The following is a 12,759-nucleotide window of genomic DNA, read 5'->3' as shown; positions in this document are numbered from 1 at the left end:
AGCCATTTGAAATTTTGCATTCATAATTGAATTTCAATGTCACGTGCATGACTTTTCAACAATTCTCCACCTCGGCGAAAATTTGTCCAAATCTGAGCCGACTACCAACGAACCCTCATCCCCAAAGTGATCCTTCAATAAGGATCCAGAATGGCTGTGTTGTTTCGACTGCCTACGTACCCAAAATTTGGGATCAAGCCAACCGTAGTTCAAAATTCCCGAAGGACATATCTTTAACACAATCGAAGGATTTGAATTAATTTCAAGCAATGTTGAAACTTAACTCCAGAAACTACCTTCGTCAACATATCTGATGGATTATCTTTAGTATCGATCTTTCTCAACAACACAACACCGCTCTCGATAATCTCCCTCACATAATGATATTTCACATCTATGTGCTTCGTCCGAGCGTGATATGTTTGATTCTTCGCAAGGAATATCGCACTTTGATTATCACAAAAGACTGCAATGTTCTCCTGGATTACTCCCAAATCACCTAACAAGCCTTTCAACCAGATAGCTTCTTTTACAGCTTCAGTTGCTGCCATATACTCTGCTTCCGTAGTGGACAAAGCAATTGTCGATTGTAGAATCGACCTCCAGCTAACCGGACCTCCACCCAATGTGAATACGTAGCCCGTTGTTGATCTTCGCTTGTCAAGGTCTCCAGCGAAATCAGAATCACAATACCCAACACATTGTTGACCACAATCCTTCTTGAACAATAACCCAACATCAACTGTCCCATACAGATATCGGAGAATCCACTTTACCGCAAGCCATTGATTTTTACCCGGATTGTGCATGTATCTACTAACCATGCTCACTGCTTGAGATATATCGGGCCTTGTGCATACCATAGCATACATAAGACTACCCACAGCACTAGCATATGGAACACGAGCCATGTAATCGCGCTCCTCTTGAGATCTAGGACATGAAGAAGAGCTTAATTTGAAATGAGGAGCTAGAGGTGTACTTACCGGTTTTGTTTTGTCATCCATACCGAATCTTTCTAGCACTTTCTTCAAATAAGACTTTTGAGTCAACCATACGCTTCCATTCTTCTTGTCTCTACTAATCTCCATCCCAAGTATTCTCTGTGCATCACCCAAGTCTTTCATCTCGAACTCAGAAGCCAGCTGCTTCTTTAATCTTTCGATCTCATCTCTATTCTTCGAAGCTATAAGCATATCGTCGACATAGAGTAACAAATAGATGAAAGCTCCATCTGATAGTCTTCTAAAGTAAACACAATAATCGTGTTCACTTCTGGTGAATTTCTGCCCTTGTATAAATTGATCAAATCTTTTGTACCACTGCCTTGGCGATTGCTTCAATCCGTACAAAGATTTAATCAACCTACACACATGATTCTCATTTCCAGCAACTTTGAAACCACAAGGCTGAATCATATAGATTTCCTCCTCCAAATCTCCATGTAAGAACGCCGTCTTAACATCCAACTGAGCCAACTCTAACTCATATTCTGCAAATAAAGCAAGTAGGATACAAATGGAAGTATGTTTTACAACTGGAGAGAAAACTTCATTGTAGTCAATACCTTCCTTTTGAGCAAAACCTTTTGCCACGAGCCTTGCCTTGTATCGTTGAGTTGTTTGATTCGAAGATCCTTGCTTTTTGGTGTAGACCCATTTATTGCCAATAGCCCTTTTCCCCTTTGGTAACTTTACAAGTTCCCAAGTCTAGTTTTGATGGAGAGATTTCATCTCTTCCTCCATGGCCTGCTTCCACTGATCACTTTCATTGCTGCGTAATGCTTCACCGAAAGTATTGGGGATGTCATCATCAATAACTGGAAGTGCATAGGCTACCACCATATCTTTAGTAAGCCATCCGGGTTTTTTTATCTCTCTTCTTGGCCTCCTTGTTGCTATAAAATCATCATCATCTACATCATCAATTGTTTCTTCATTTTGTGGGACATCAGAAGAAACAACCTCTTCTTCAACTTTAGGTGTCACCTCCATAGTTGAACCATTCTTTGATGTAGAACTAACTGGTACATATGGAGTTGCATCAAACTCCACCCGCTGCAATACCTCTGTGGTCTTGTTCTCCACCTGCTGAGAACTTGAAGCTTTTATCATTGGAGCTTCATCAAATGTGACATCTCTGCTACACACAAATTTTTTATCTTCGAGATCCCAAAGCTTGAAGCCCTTTACTCCACCTTTGAATCCCACAAAGATAGATTTTCTAGCACGAGGATCCAGTTTACCATCTTTGACATGATAATAAGCTGGACACCCGAATACACGAAGGGAATCATAGTCTTGTGCATGCTTTCCAGACCACATTTCCATAGGAGTTTTACCTCCAATTGCAGCAGAAGGCAACCGATTTACCAAGTGACTTGCGTAGCTCAGAGTTTCAGCCCAAAACTTTTTATCTAAACCAGCATTAGATAACATACATCGTACCTTCTCCAGTAAAGTACGATTCATACGCTCAGCCACACCGTTCTGTTGCGGAGTATGTCTCACCGTGAAATGTCTTTTAATACCCTTGTTCTGGCATACTTGCAAGAATGGATCAGAAGTATATTCACCCCCATTATCAGATCGTAATACATTGATCTTTCTGCCAGTTTGAGTCTCCACTAATTTCTTCCACTTCACGAAAATCTCTAGAACCTCATCCTTTGCTCGCATGGTGTACACCCATACACGTCTAGAGAAATCATCAACAAATATAACAAAATAATGGCTTCCACCAATTGATGCAGTCTTGGTTGGTCCCCATACATCACTATGAACATATTCAAGGATCTCACGAGTATCGTGATTAGCTGTACCAAACTTGACCCTTGTTTTCTTGCCTACTACACAATGCTCACAGAAATTTAATTTACAGGTTTTGGTACCTTTTAAGAGTCCATGCCTCATCAGAGTTTGCAAAGACTTTTCTCCAGCATGTCCTAATCGTACATGCCATAGCTTGGTGGTGTCACTGTGCGCCTCAACAACATTTGCTTCATCAGTTGTACCTCCCTTCAAATAGTACAGATTGTGACGCCGAACCCCTTGCAGAATCACCATAGCCCCATGTGTAAACTTCATTATACCATCTTCAATGGTAACCTTGTAACCTTTAGCTTCCAAAGCACCCACAGAAATTAGATTTTTCTTTAAAGTTGGAACAAATCTAACCTCTTTGAGTTCTCTGACCATTCCATCAAACATTTTGAGCCGAATTGTTCCTATCCCCATTGTGCGACAAGGTTGATTATTCCCCATCACAACTGCACCGAATTCCAGATTACGAAAATCCGTAAACCATTCCTTAATAGGACACAAATGATAGGTTGCTCCAGTATCAAGTATCCACTCGCTCGAACTAGCCACGTATGCTGCAGGAGTAATACTTAGTGAATAATCAGAGCCCTCATCTTTCCGTGCCATGTTTGCTGATGCTGGTTTCTTCCCATCTCTCTTTTGAGCCTTTGGACAATCTTTCCTCCAATGACCCTTTTCATGACAAAAGGCACACTCGTCTCGAGCTATATTTCTGCTTCTCGATTTGGATCGAGAATTCTTTCCACCACGCTTCTTCTGTTTCTCCATCGCCCAATCTCTGCTCACCAAAGCTTCAGACGATGCTCGTTCAGAATTTTTATCATTATTCCGAATCTCCAAACTAGTCAATGCTGTGCAAACATCTTTAAAGATGATCACACTCTTCCCATATATCAAAGTAGTCACAAAATGGCTATATTCCTCTGGTAGTGAGTGTAACAGAATCATAGCCTTGACTTCATCTTTAATATCTTCATCAAGATTCTTCAAATCAGCAAGTAACTTTTCAAATCTTGAAACATGATCGTGCATTGACACCCCAGACTTCATTCGAAAGCCATATACTTGGCTCATTGCATGAAGACGATTTTCAGGACTTTTCACCAGGTACTTCTCTTCCAATGTACGCCACAAAGTCACTGCACACTCCTCATCTTTCACCAAGTATTTCACCTCCTTGGTCAAACAAGATCTGATCTGACCACAGGCTTTCTCGTTCATACGATCCCAAATTTCTTCATCATACAAGTGTTTTTTATTTTTCAGGACAACATCGAGATCGATTTGAATAAGGGCATCCATAACTTCGCGCCTCCACATGCCGAAGTTGATTTTCCCATCAAACTTTTCAACATCGATCTTCTAGCCTCCTATAACAGGTGCTGAATAGCGATTTGACAAATCTCGCCTCCCACCTGAAGTGTCTCCTGAAATAGTCTCGGTAGATCTCTCCCCAATTCTGGAAGTTTCACCTTCTACCATTTTTTTAACGAACTATTTCCACTTGAAAAACAGCCTCTATGATGTTAATTTCGCGTGAATAAATGCACCAGGAAAGTTCCCAGGAAACTGGATGGGAACTCGGTCCCAATTAAAAACCAGAATCCTTAGACTCTTATCGCCTTTGTTGACAGAACTTTCCTAGACATGCAAAAATACACACTACTTACAATAGACTGTCTCCCAAGTACAAATGGCCGTCTCCACCGTATTCGTGAACAGTACCGTATACGGGAATAGTACCGTATACGTGAACAGTACCGTATCCCCCCAAGTACGAACCGTCGGCTCTGATACCACTTGTTGTGCGCGGAATGCGGAATCAAGCGCACCAAAAAATTACTGAAAAATAAAGGACACAAGAATTTACGTGGTTCGGTAATTAAACCTACATCCACGGAGGCAAGAAAGAATAATTGTTTATTTAACAATTAATAGAATACAATATTTGAGTAACGAATCTCACTTCCCAGAAACCTAAATATACCCAGTACTCTCACACTCTGCAGGAAAGATAAATTCCCCAGACACACTTCTCTCACTTCTCTCAAAAGCTTAGAAACTTATAAGCTTAACAATTTTTTGGGATGATTTTGAATGGAAGAAGTGCCATCTATTTATAGGGAAAATAATGGCACTATTGCACCAACCCCTTTACTATTCCACCTAACCTAAGCCAATAGTCAATGGTGTCCATTTGGCAAATTTGACAAATTTGCCAACTTTCCATTTTTTTCTTCAAATGTTTGGTAGCCATTTGAAATTTTGCATTCATAATTGAATTTCAATGTCACGTGCATGACTTTTCAACAAGCTACGGAGAAGCTATTGCAAGCTTATGTTAAAGGCTTAAAATTATTTTGATTTGTCATATAAAATTTGGTCATTTGTAATTTGATCATTTGTAATTATGTGGAGATTGTTAAAATTTGATCATTTGTAATTTTATTTCGAAATCGGTAGGTTGTTAGAATTTTTTTTTTAAAAGGTTCAAATATTCATAAATTATTATTTTAAAAGAAATGGGTATCGGGTCCCTATTTTAATCCGTGCTTAATTTGGGGATTTTAGGAGAAATACCCGAACTGTCCCCAATTACAATTTTTTCGGGTATGGGGTGGCTTTGTGGGATAGCTTCCAAATCGGGTTTGGGTCCAAGAATCATGATCCCCACCCCGAACCCGCGCCATTGACATCACTATCTTTGGGCGCCAAATGGAATGTAGGAGAAACTGATCCCTGGCACATTGTAGAAGCTCCAAATTGATTCAAGAAATGTGTCAAATTATTCAATAAAAATCAAATTCAGCACGATAATAAAGAACAGTGATTTAGTAATCTATATTACTCATGTTAATGACATGAAAGAGGTAAAATAATCTAAAGAGAAATATAAGTTCACAGGCATCTTTAATCCTTTCCTCACAAGCTGGTTTTTTAGAGGTAAATTCTAGCCATAGACGATACCACATCAACTATGGAATCAAATGCACCATTCTGAATATGGAATTGGTGTAGATACTTGAAAAAGCGCATACATGTTTAAGCAAATGGATTCAGAACACAAATGAGTTGAGTGAAAATGGCATTTATTCTGTTCTTTTTTCAATCACTATACACATATATTTTTTAAAATATATAAGATTTGATGGTGTCTTTACCATTGCTTCATTATAGCTTTTGCTTCCACATGATGAAACTTTCCCATATAAAACAATTCAGATTGAAGAAAGTAGAAAATTTTCATGTGATTGCATTATATACATGAGAGTTGATTTAGTGTGCAACAGGATGAGTGGCATGTTTTCATTGGTAGGGATGTAGGCCTACAACATAAGTTCGCCGATAAGAACTTGCTGCCCGTCCTTTAACATCCCACGTCGCTAGCAAGTGAGTTTTTTCACTGGTTTATAACTCACATGCTCTTTTAACTAAGTAGATGTGTTTTGGGTTGCAAAACTCAGTAACAAAATCATGATGGGATGTGCGTAATAGACTCTTCATCTATTAAGGTATTTTGGCATTTTGTCCTATTGGAAAACAATTAAAATATATTCATGAAAATCTCAGTCTTCTTCACTACAGAAATAAATGGATCCCACATTTTTTCACCCCGCAGCATTCACACTCCAAAGGTGGAAAAACATTAAAGTGGACTACCTCAGGAAAGCAATTGCATTTCCAAAAACCATTAAAATCCTCTTCATAGAACAAATAGTACCCCAAATGTAAGTGATCTGATTCTAAATAATTAACCCTGCTCTGAATTAACCATCTGTCATGCGGATCACAATCTTTGGTGGTTTTCACTTTTAGCTCACAAGAAAATGAAAACCATCTGCCACAATCTACATGACGGTCTGAAAATGCTAAGATAGCACTACATGCAAAGCCCAGTGCTCTGTTGTTATTGAAAAAATCTGGGGGCATATCCAAGGTTATAAAAGATCCCACACTTCGAAAATTAAACCACCTTGGAATTTCATTCCCAGGTAGTACAATGTGACCTTTATCCAGGAGAAAATCTCTCTGTACAAAAAAATCATAATTATAAACCCAAAAAAAAAACTGTATAAATTGTAAGGAGAAAGAGTTAAGACACACCTTATCCCGTGCCCGTGCTTCTTTCCAACAGGCAGCTACCGCATGGCCCATATGCTGAATTCTCACGGCATCTTCAACAGTTTCTGCAGTAGAATTACCTTCCAATTTAAAATTATTACTCTAGTAAAAGAACACTACCTATAAGATTCAGAACTTAGCGAATAAACCTGTTAAGGGTTGCAATGCTGGGGAATGATCGACATCTAACCATCGTCCAAGGAATGGAATCTTTCGTAAGGATTGACCCCCCTCACAATAAATTAAGAGGAGGTATCGCAACATAAAAAGTTGAATGATGCTTTCTGGTATTCTCTCAATATTGGTTTTTGTTAGATTCAATATTATTGGCGACGATAACTGGCCATGACATTCGGGCAATCTCTGAAGACTTGAGCAACCACTGAGATTCAAAGCTCCAAGAGATTTCAACTTATATAGGCTGCTTGGGAGACTCTTAAGCCTTTTACATTCTGAAAGGTCCAAGTACACCAGCCTAAGTAGAAGCTCAAATGATGAGGGCAATTCCTCAATTTCTGTTCCACTTAAAAATAGCCAGCTTATGTTACCAGATGAGATCTCTGGAAGCCTCTTCATTTTTTTGCAGCCCGAAAGATCAAGCTCGGTAAGAAATTCCAAATTAAATATTCCAGCTGGAAGACTTTTCAGGCTTTTGCTACCATTTAGATTCAAGATAACTAGCTTGTTCAGATGTTGCATCAACGTAGGGTTTGGAGTTTTAGCAATTAGCTTCTTGCAGGCAGCATGGATTATCTGGTTTAACTTATCACGATGCTGCTTGGTCAAAAAAGAGGCCAAGACGAATCATTACCATGTATGACAATTAAATCTTATTGTGAAAAGACTGCACACATAATGTATTAAGTTATACATACCTTCACACCATCCCAAAGTTGTTCAATGCTACTATTAGGCATTTCAAGAGACACAAGCTTCTCTGCGCTAATGCTTGAAGGCAATAACTTCAATGGATATCCATGCCAGTGGAGATACTTCACTTCAGCAAATCTAAGGTCTTGCAAATAAGACACCTTACATTTGTTCTCTCCATTGAATGATGAGCTATAGAATTTTAAAAATCTCAATTTCCGCATCTTTGTGAATGTATCGGAATTTAAACGGATCTCTTTTACTTTGGACATATTCAAACAGATACCCTCAACTTTTTCTGTCCCCTATTAATCAATAAAAAATCAATAAAGTTAAAATCAAATGAAAAATGATATTTATATCCCATCAATGAATTGCACCTCAACCCAACCGAGACAAATTTTTGGGGCATGTTTGCCATTAATTCACAATTAGGGGTAGGGGTGGGCATAAACCCACAACCCATGGGTTTATCCAAATTCAAACCAAATTAAATGGTTTGGGTTGGGTAAATCATTAAAATGGGTTAGATGTGGGTTTTATGTAGAAAACCATTTCATTATGGTTTGGGTATGGTTTACCCATGGGTTATGGACAAAACCCCAACACTCAAATTTTCAAATGAAATAAATGAAAACAAAATAAATGAACACAAATAAGTGAAAGACCACCATTAAATTTTTTACAGCGTGATCAATTGTCAACAGTTAGAAAATGAAAATAACAGTAAAAATAAATTTAAATTAAATAAATATTGTTGTAAATAACATAAATTTTTTTTCTTATTTACAAAAATAATTCCTCCCATATGGAAGGATCATCATAGAAAGAGCAGGAGACTCTACTAATGATCAATAATAACTCGGCTTGGACTGGGTCCGATATGCTAGATGGCGGCTAATTTTTTGTCAATAATTGAATGTAATGCCCATATTAAGTATTAAAACAAGAAATATATGTTTTGATATGAGCAGAAAAATTAATAATAAAATTTTTTCTTGTAATTATTTATTTTGTGAACATTTTCTTATAATAAATATTTTTTAATATTTTAAAATTAAATGTAAAAAGTATAGGTAAAATATTTTATTATTTATCTTATAATAAATTTTTATTTGTCAATCAAGTTTTCTTATAATAATTTTTTTATCATTTGACTAATAATTTTCTTATATATTTATTATAAGAAAATTTTCACAAAATAAATAAGTATAAAAAAATTTTATTATTAATTTTTTCGTTCATATCAAAACATATATTTCTTATTTTTAATGTTTTATTTTTTATTTAGTTTCTATTCATGTGATTTATTTAATTTAGAATAAATATAAATAAAAGAGTAGTTGAAAATAAGGGTAATATTGTAAACGTATACTATTAGAGGAGTTTTTGGCCATTATAAAAGCAGAAGGGGGAAAAATAATATATGTTGATTATTGTAGGGGGGAAACTGACAATCTCCCTAAAATTAAACATATAAGTAGACAATATAACGCAAAACTACCAAAACGATAAATAAAAACAAATATTGCATAATTAAATAAATAACAAGTGGCAAAATTTATTATTAAATTGTTAATGTCATGTTTGTGAAAGTTTATTATTAAAGTGTACTTTCTTATTTATTGAGAAATAATAATTTTTGTGATTAAACTTTATTTTGATTTTCTAGTATTCTTTAATTTAAGGATTAAGTTATTGTAAAATTTATAATTTTTATCCACTATATTTTTTTATATTTTAATATTAATTTAATAATTAATAACAATTAATAATTATTATAATTTTGATATAATTAAATTTTATTAAAATAAAAACTATTTTGATAATAAAATTCAAACCAAACCAAAATGGTTTGGTTTGGTTTGGGTTAAAAATATTTGAGTTGGTTTGGGTTGGATCCCAATTTTTATGGTTTGGTTTGGGTTGACTTAAAATCCAACCCAAACCAACCCATGCCCATCCCTAATTAAGGGTAACTTAGTTATTAATTCACCGTTTTTTACTCTTGTGTGGAATTGAGGTGGGATTGGAGTGGAGTCCATTATCATTGCTCGAATCAAATTTCAGTAACTCATGTTTATAGTTATTGCTAGGCAATTAAAATCTTAATTGCAAAAGCACAAAGAAACATAATAATACATATAATACTAGGCATAGATCTCACGTACGTATACGAGACAAATTCACAAATAAACTATGCTTACCAAGGGTTGTACAAGTTGTCACGGCATATATAACCACTATTTTTTTTTTCTAATCATTGTCACTCTTCTATTAATTCTAGATTCATCAATTCGAGAGTATATAAATATATCCATATCAAGTTTGTAAATGCTAGAATATTCCAAAGTAATAATCCACAGCAAATTGCTTACCGTATTATATGTAAGAACTTCGTAGATATCCTCGTGATGCCACAACCGACTGCGGTTTCCAGGATCATTTGATTCTTGACTAACAATATCCCTACCCAATTCTTGTAGCAAATCATGCATAGTTATCTTGTTGTTATTTGATATGACAATAAGAGACTTATCAACGAGAACACTTATTCCTATTTCTGGGTAGAAGCCGCTTGCATTAAGGAATTTCATTACTAGATTTACATCCTCACCTTGAAAGAAACAAGCAACATCAAGGAAAATATTTTTCTCTTTATTGTCCAAACCATCATAACTTATTTTTAATACCTCTAGAATACTTGGATGGAGGATTCTTTGCAATTTATTTATTGCACTTTCCCAGATTTCTTTTTCCCTTTCATATAGAAAACAACCCAAAACTTTAAGAGCTAAAGGAAAACCTTGAGCATATTTCATTGCCTTACTTGACAGTTCCTCATAACCAAAATCGGGATAGTTTTGTTTGAAGGCATGTCGACTAAAAAGCTCAAGAGCGTGATGATATTCTAATGCCTCCATCTCATATATTTTCCTCACCCCCCAATTTCTAAGCACTTGTTTATTTCTGGTGGTTATTATGATTCGACTCACAGGCATCAACCAATCACGACTTCCAATTATAGATTCTAATTGGCTGAAGCATGTCACATCATCAAAAACAATCAGAACCTTCATGTGGCTGAGCCTTCTAAAATTGATGTCAATACCAGGAATCGCATTTTCATCCTTCAATAAATTTGAAAGAAGTTTTTGTGGCAAGCAAGCTAATCCTCCCGGTCTTTGTGACTCTCCTCCAACATTTTCAAGGAAGCAAGAACCATCAAAATATCTAGAGATTTTGTCGAAAGTAGCTCTAGCGATTGTTGTTTTGCCTATACCACCAATGCCCCAAATCCCTAAAGCGTAAACATCTTTCGACTCAACACCTAATAGAGATTCAATTTCCTCAACTTTTGATTCCACCCCAACCAGCTGGTTTTTGTTATCACGAGGACGAAACACTTCATCCAATCTCTTCAAAATATTATTAACAACTTCATTTATAAGTTCCGACTCACGCCTAGCAAATACATAAAATTAGCCGCGGTAACTTCAAATTAATTAATAGGAGGAATTTGCATTAAATATGAAATAAGGTAGATTGTCAATTTTCCTATTGAAATTAATATATACCACTATAAGTCTACAATCTCACAATAAATTGATAACTTTTAAGTTACAGGAATATGCGTGAGGTTTTTTTTTTTTTTTTAATGGTGGTATTGAGTGAGAGGTTGAAATTGCTTAAAAAACTACAGAGCACCACTAATTTTGCTATATATATATTGTAAAATTCTCGCGCTTTTATTATTAATTCTGTCAAAATTATTTTATATGAGCACAAAAGTGGGGAAGTCAGGAAGTCCAGAATTTGATGCTTAAAAATTTTTAATATTGTAGTTTAGCATCCGGAAATTTAACTAAGAGTGCTGCGTGAATTTTATTTATTGTTAAATATTAGTATGAGAAATTAAAGGCAACTTTTCACCTCATGTTAAGAGAATGAAAGCCAGACAAACTGGCTGCTTCCTTCAAAACAGTCCTCCAATTCCGCAGCTTCTCAGTATTCTCCTTTGATCTTTCTTCGAGCTTCGAAAATGAATCCCCAAAACTCCCAGTTTGGTTTCTCACGTCTGATGGATCAACCCGATAGAAAACCGGAATCACAATTTGTGCATAATATTTCTTGCACTCGAGGATCTTTACAAGTTCATCGAGACACCATCTGGAAGATGCATACCCTTCTGAGAAGACGATAACTGAAATGGCTGATGCTTCAATTGCATTCACAAGTGACTCCGAAATTTCATCGCCTCTGTTAAGTTGGTCATCAATGAAAGTTTGGATATTTTGTCGACACAGAGCAGAATAGAGATGGCTAGTAAAGTTGTCCCGGGTGTCCTCTCCTCTGAAACTAACAAAAACATCATACTTCTTGTTGTTTCGATAAGAAGAAGCCATAATAAACAGAAACAATTGAATTGATTAGAGAGAGATTTTGATTCGGATGAAAACAATTATTGAACCAAATGTGCGTGACTCTGTACAATAAATCGATGATAATTTTTCAATTTCATCTCATTGTCCAACCACCGTGCACTCCACGATGATTGATTAATTCCACTGCTTTGTAGACTTCTAGCTGAAAATTCCGCACGAACTCCATACTTATCAAGACACGGCTTCTGTGCTTTAATGCTCATAACTGCCAGCAATAAGTAGGGCTGATATTTTAGTTTTTCTCTCTCAATTTATCTTATCGGTCCTCATCTCTCAATTAATTGTATTTAGTTTCAAAATTAGTCTTTTTTTTTGGGTTTTAATAGCTCTTTTTCATGTTCCTTAGCGTTGATTGTTAAACATACGAAATCTAACTTTTTTTTAAAAAAAAATTATTTTAAAATTGAGAATTCCGCACGAACACCATACTTATCAAGACCCGGCTTCTATTCTTTAATACTCATAACTGCCAGCAATAAGTAGGGTTGATATTTTAATTT

The 12,759-nt window shown here is 35.9% G+C and overlaps 3 protein-coding genes across 4 annotated transcripts in view; 1 reads left to right on the top strand and 2 right to left on the bottom strand.

The window, feature by feature from the left end:
- LOC102626669 (uncharacterized) overlaps window positions 1-12,759 on the top strand; it is a 160,017-nt gene that overhangs the window by 133,549 nt on the left and 13,709 nt on the right. The gene's annotated exons all lie outside the window — the stretch shown is intronic.
- The window catches only part of LOC102616865 (disease resistance protein RPV1-like), a 160,119-nt gene that overhangs the window by 144,014 nt on the left and 3,346 nt on the right, over window positions 1-12,759 (bottom strand). The window contains exons 2-3 of the mRNA XM_052436184.1: window positions 11,748-12,464; window positions 10,508-11,279 (exon numbers count right to left, since the gene is read on the bottom strand). Coding sequence (XP_052292144.1) covers window positions 10,508-11,279; window positions 11,748-12,220 — 1,245 coding nt within the window. The 5' untranslated portion in view covers window positions 12,221-12,464. The remainder of the gene's footprint in view (window positions 1-10,507; window positions 11,280-11,747; window positions 12,465-12,759) is intronic.
- On the bottom strand, window positions 6,114-7,081 carry LOC127900892 (uncharacterized). The gene is made up of 2 exons (XM_052436244.1): window positions 6,927-7,081; window positions 6,114-6,851 (listed from the first exon to the last, which is right to left on the bottom strand). Exons 1-2 carry the CDS (start codon window positions 6,975-6,977, stop codon window positions 6,402-6,404), a joined length of 501 nt encoding a protein of 166 aa, XP_052292204.1. The 5' UTR covers window positions 6,978-7,081; the 3' UTR covers window positions 6,114-6,401.

This window comes from Citrus sinensis, chromosome 3 (genome assembly GCF_022201045.2).
Source record: "Citrus sinensis cultivar Valencia sweet orange chromosome 3, DVS_A1.0, whole genome shotgun sequence".
Lineage (NCBI taxonomy): Eukaryota > Viridiplantae > Streptophyta > Magnoliopsida > Sapindales > Rutaceae > Citrus > Citrus sinensis.
The sequence above is the reverse complement of the archived record's forward strand: the minus strand, read 5'-3'. Positions and strand labels throughout refer to the sequence as shown.

What these genes read in the sequence shown, in the direction of transcription:
- LOC127900892 (XM_052436244.1), bottom strand. Translation starts at nt 6,977, where the DNA reads ATGGGCCATGCGGTAGCTGCCTGTTGGAAAGAAGCACGGGCACGGGAT. An exon ending in AAGCACGGGCACGGGATAAG is followed by an intron (nt 6,852 to 6,926) that starts GTGTGTCTTAAC and finishes TTTTTTGTACAG; the next exon opens with AGAGATTTTCTCCTGGATAA.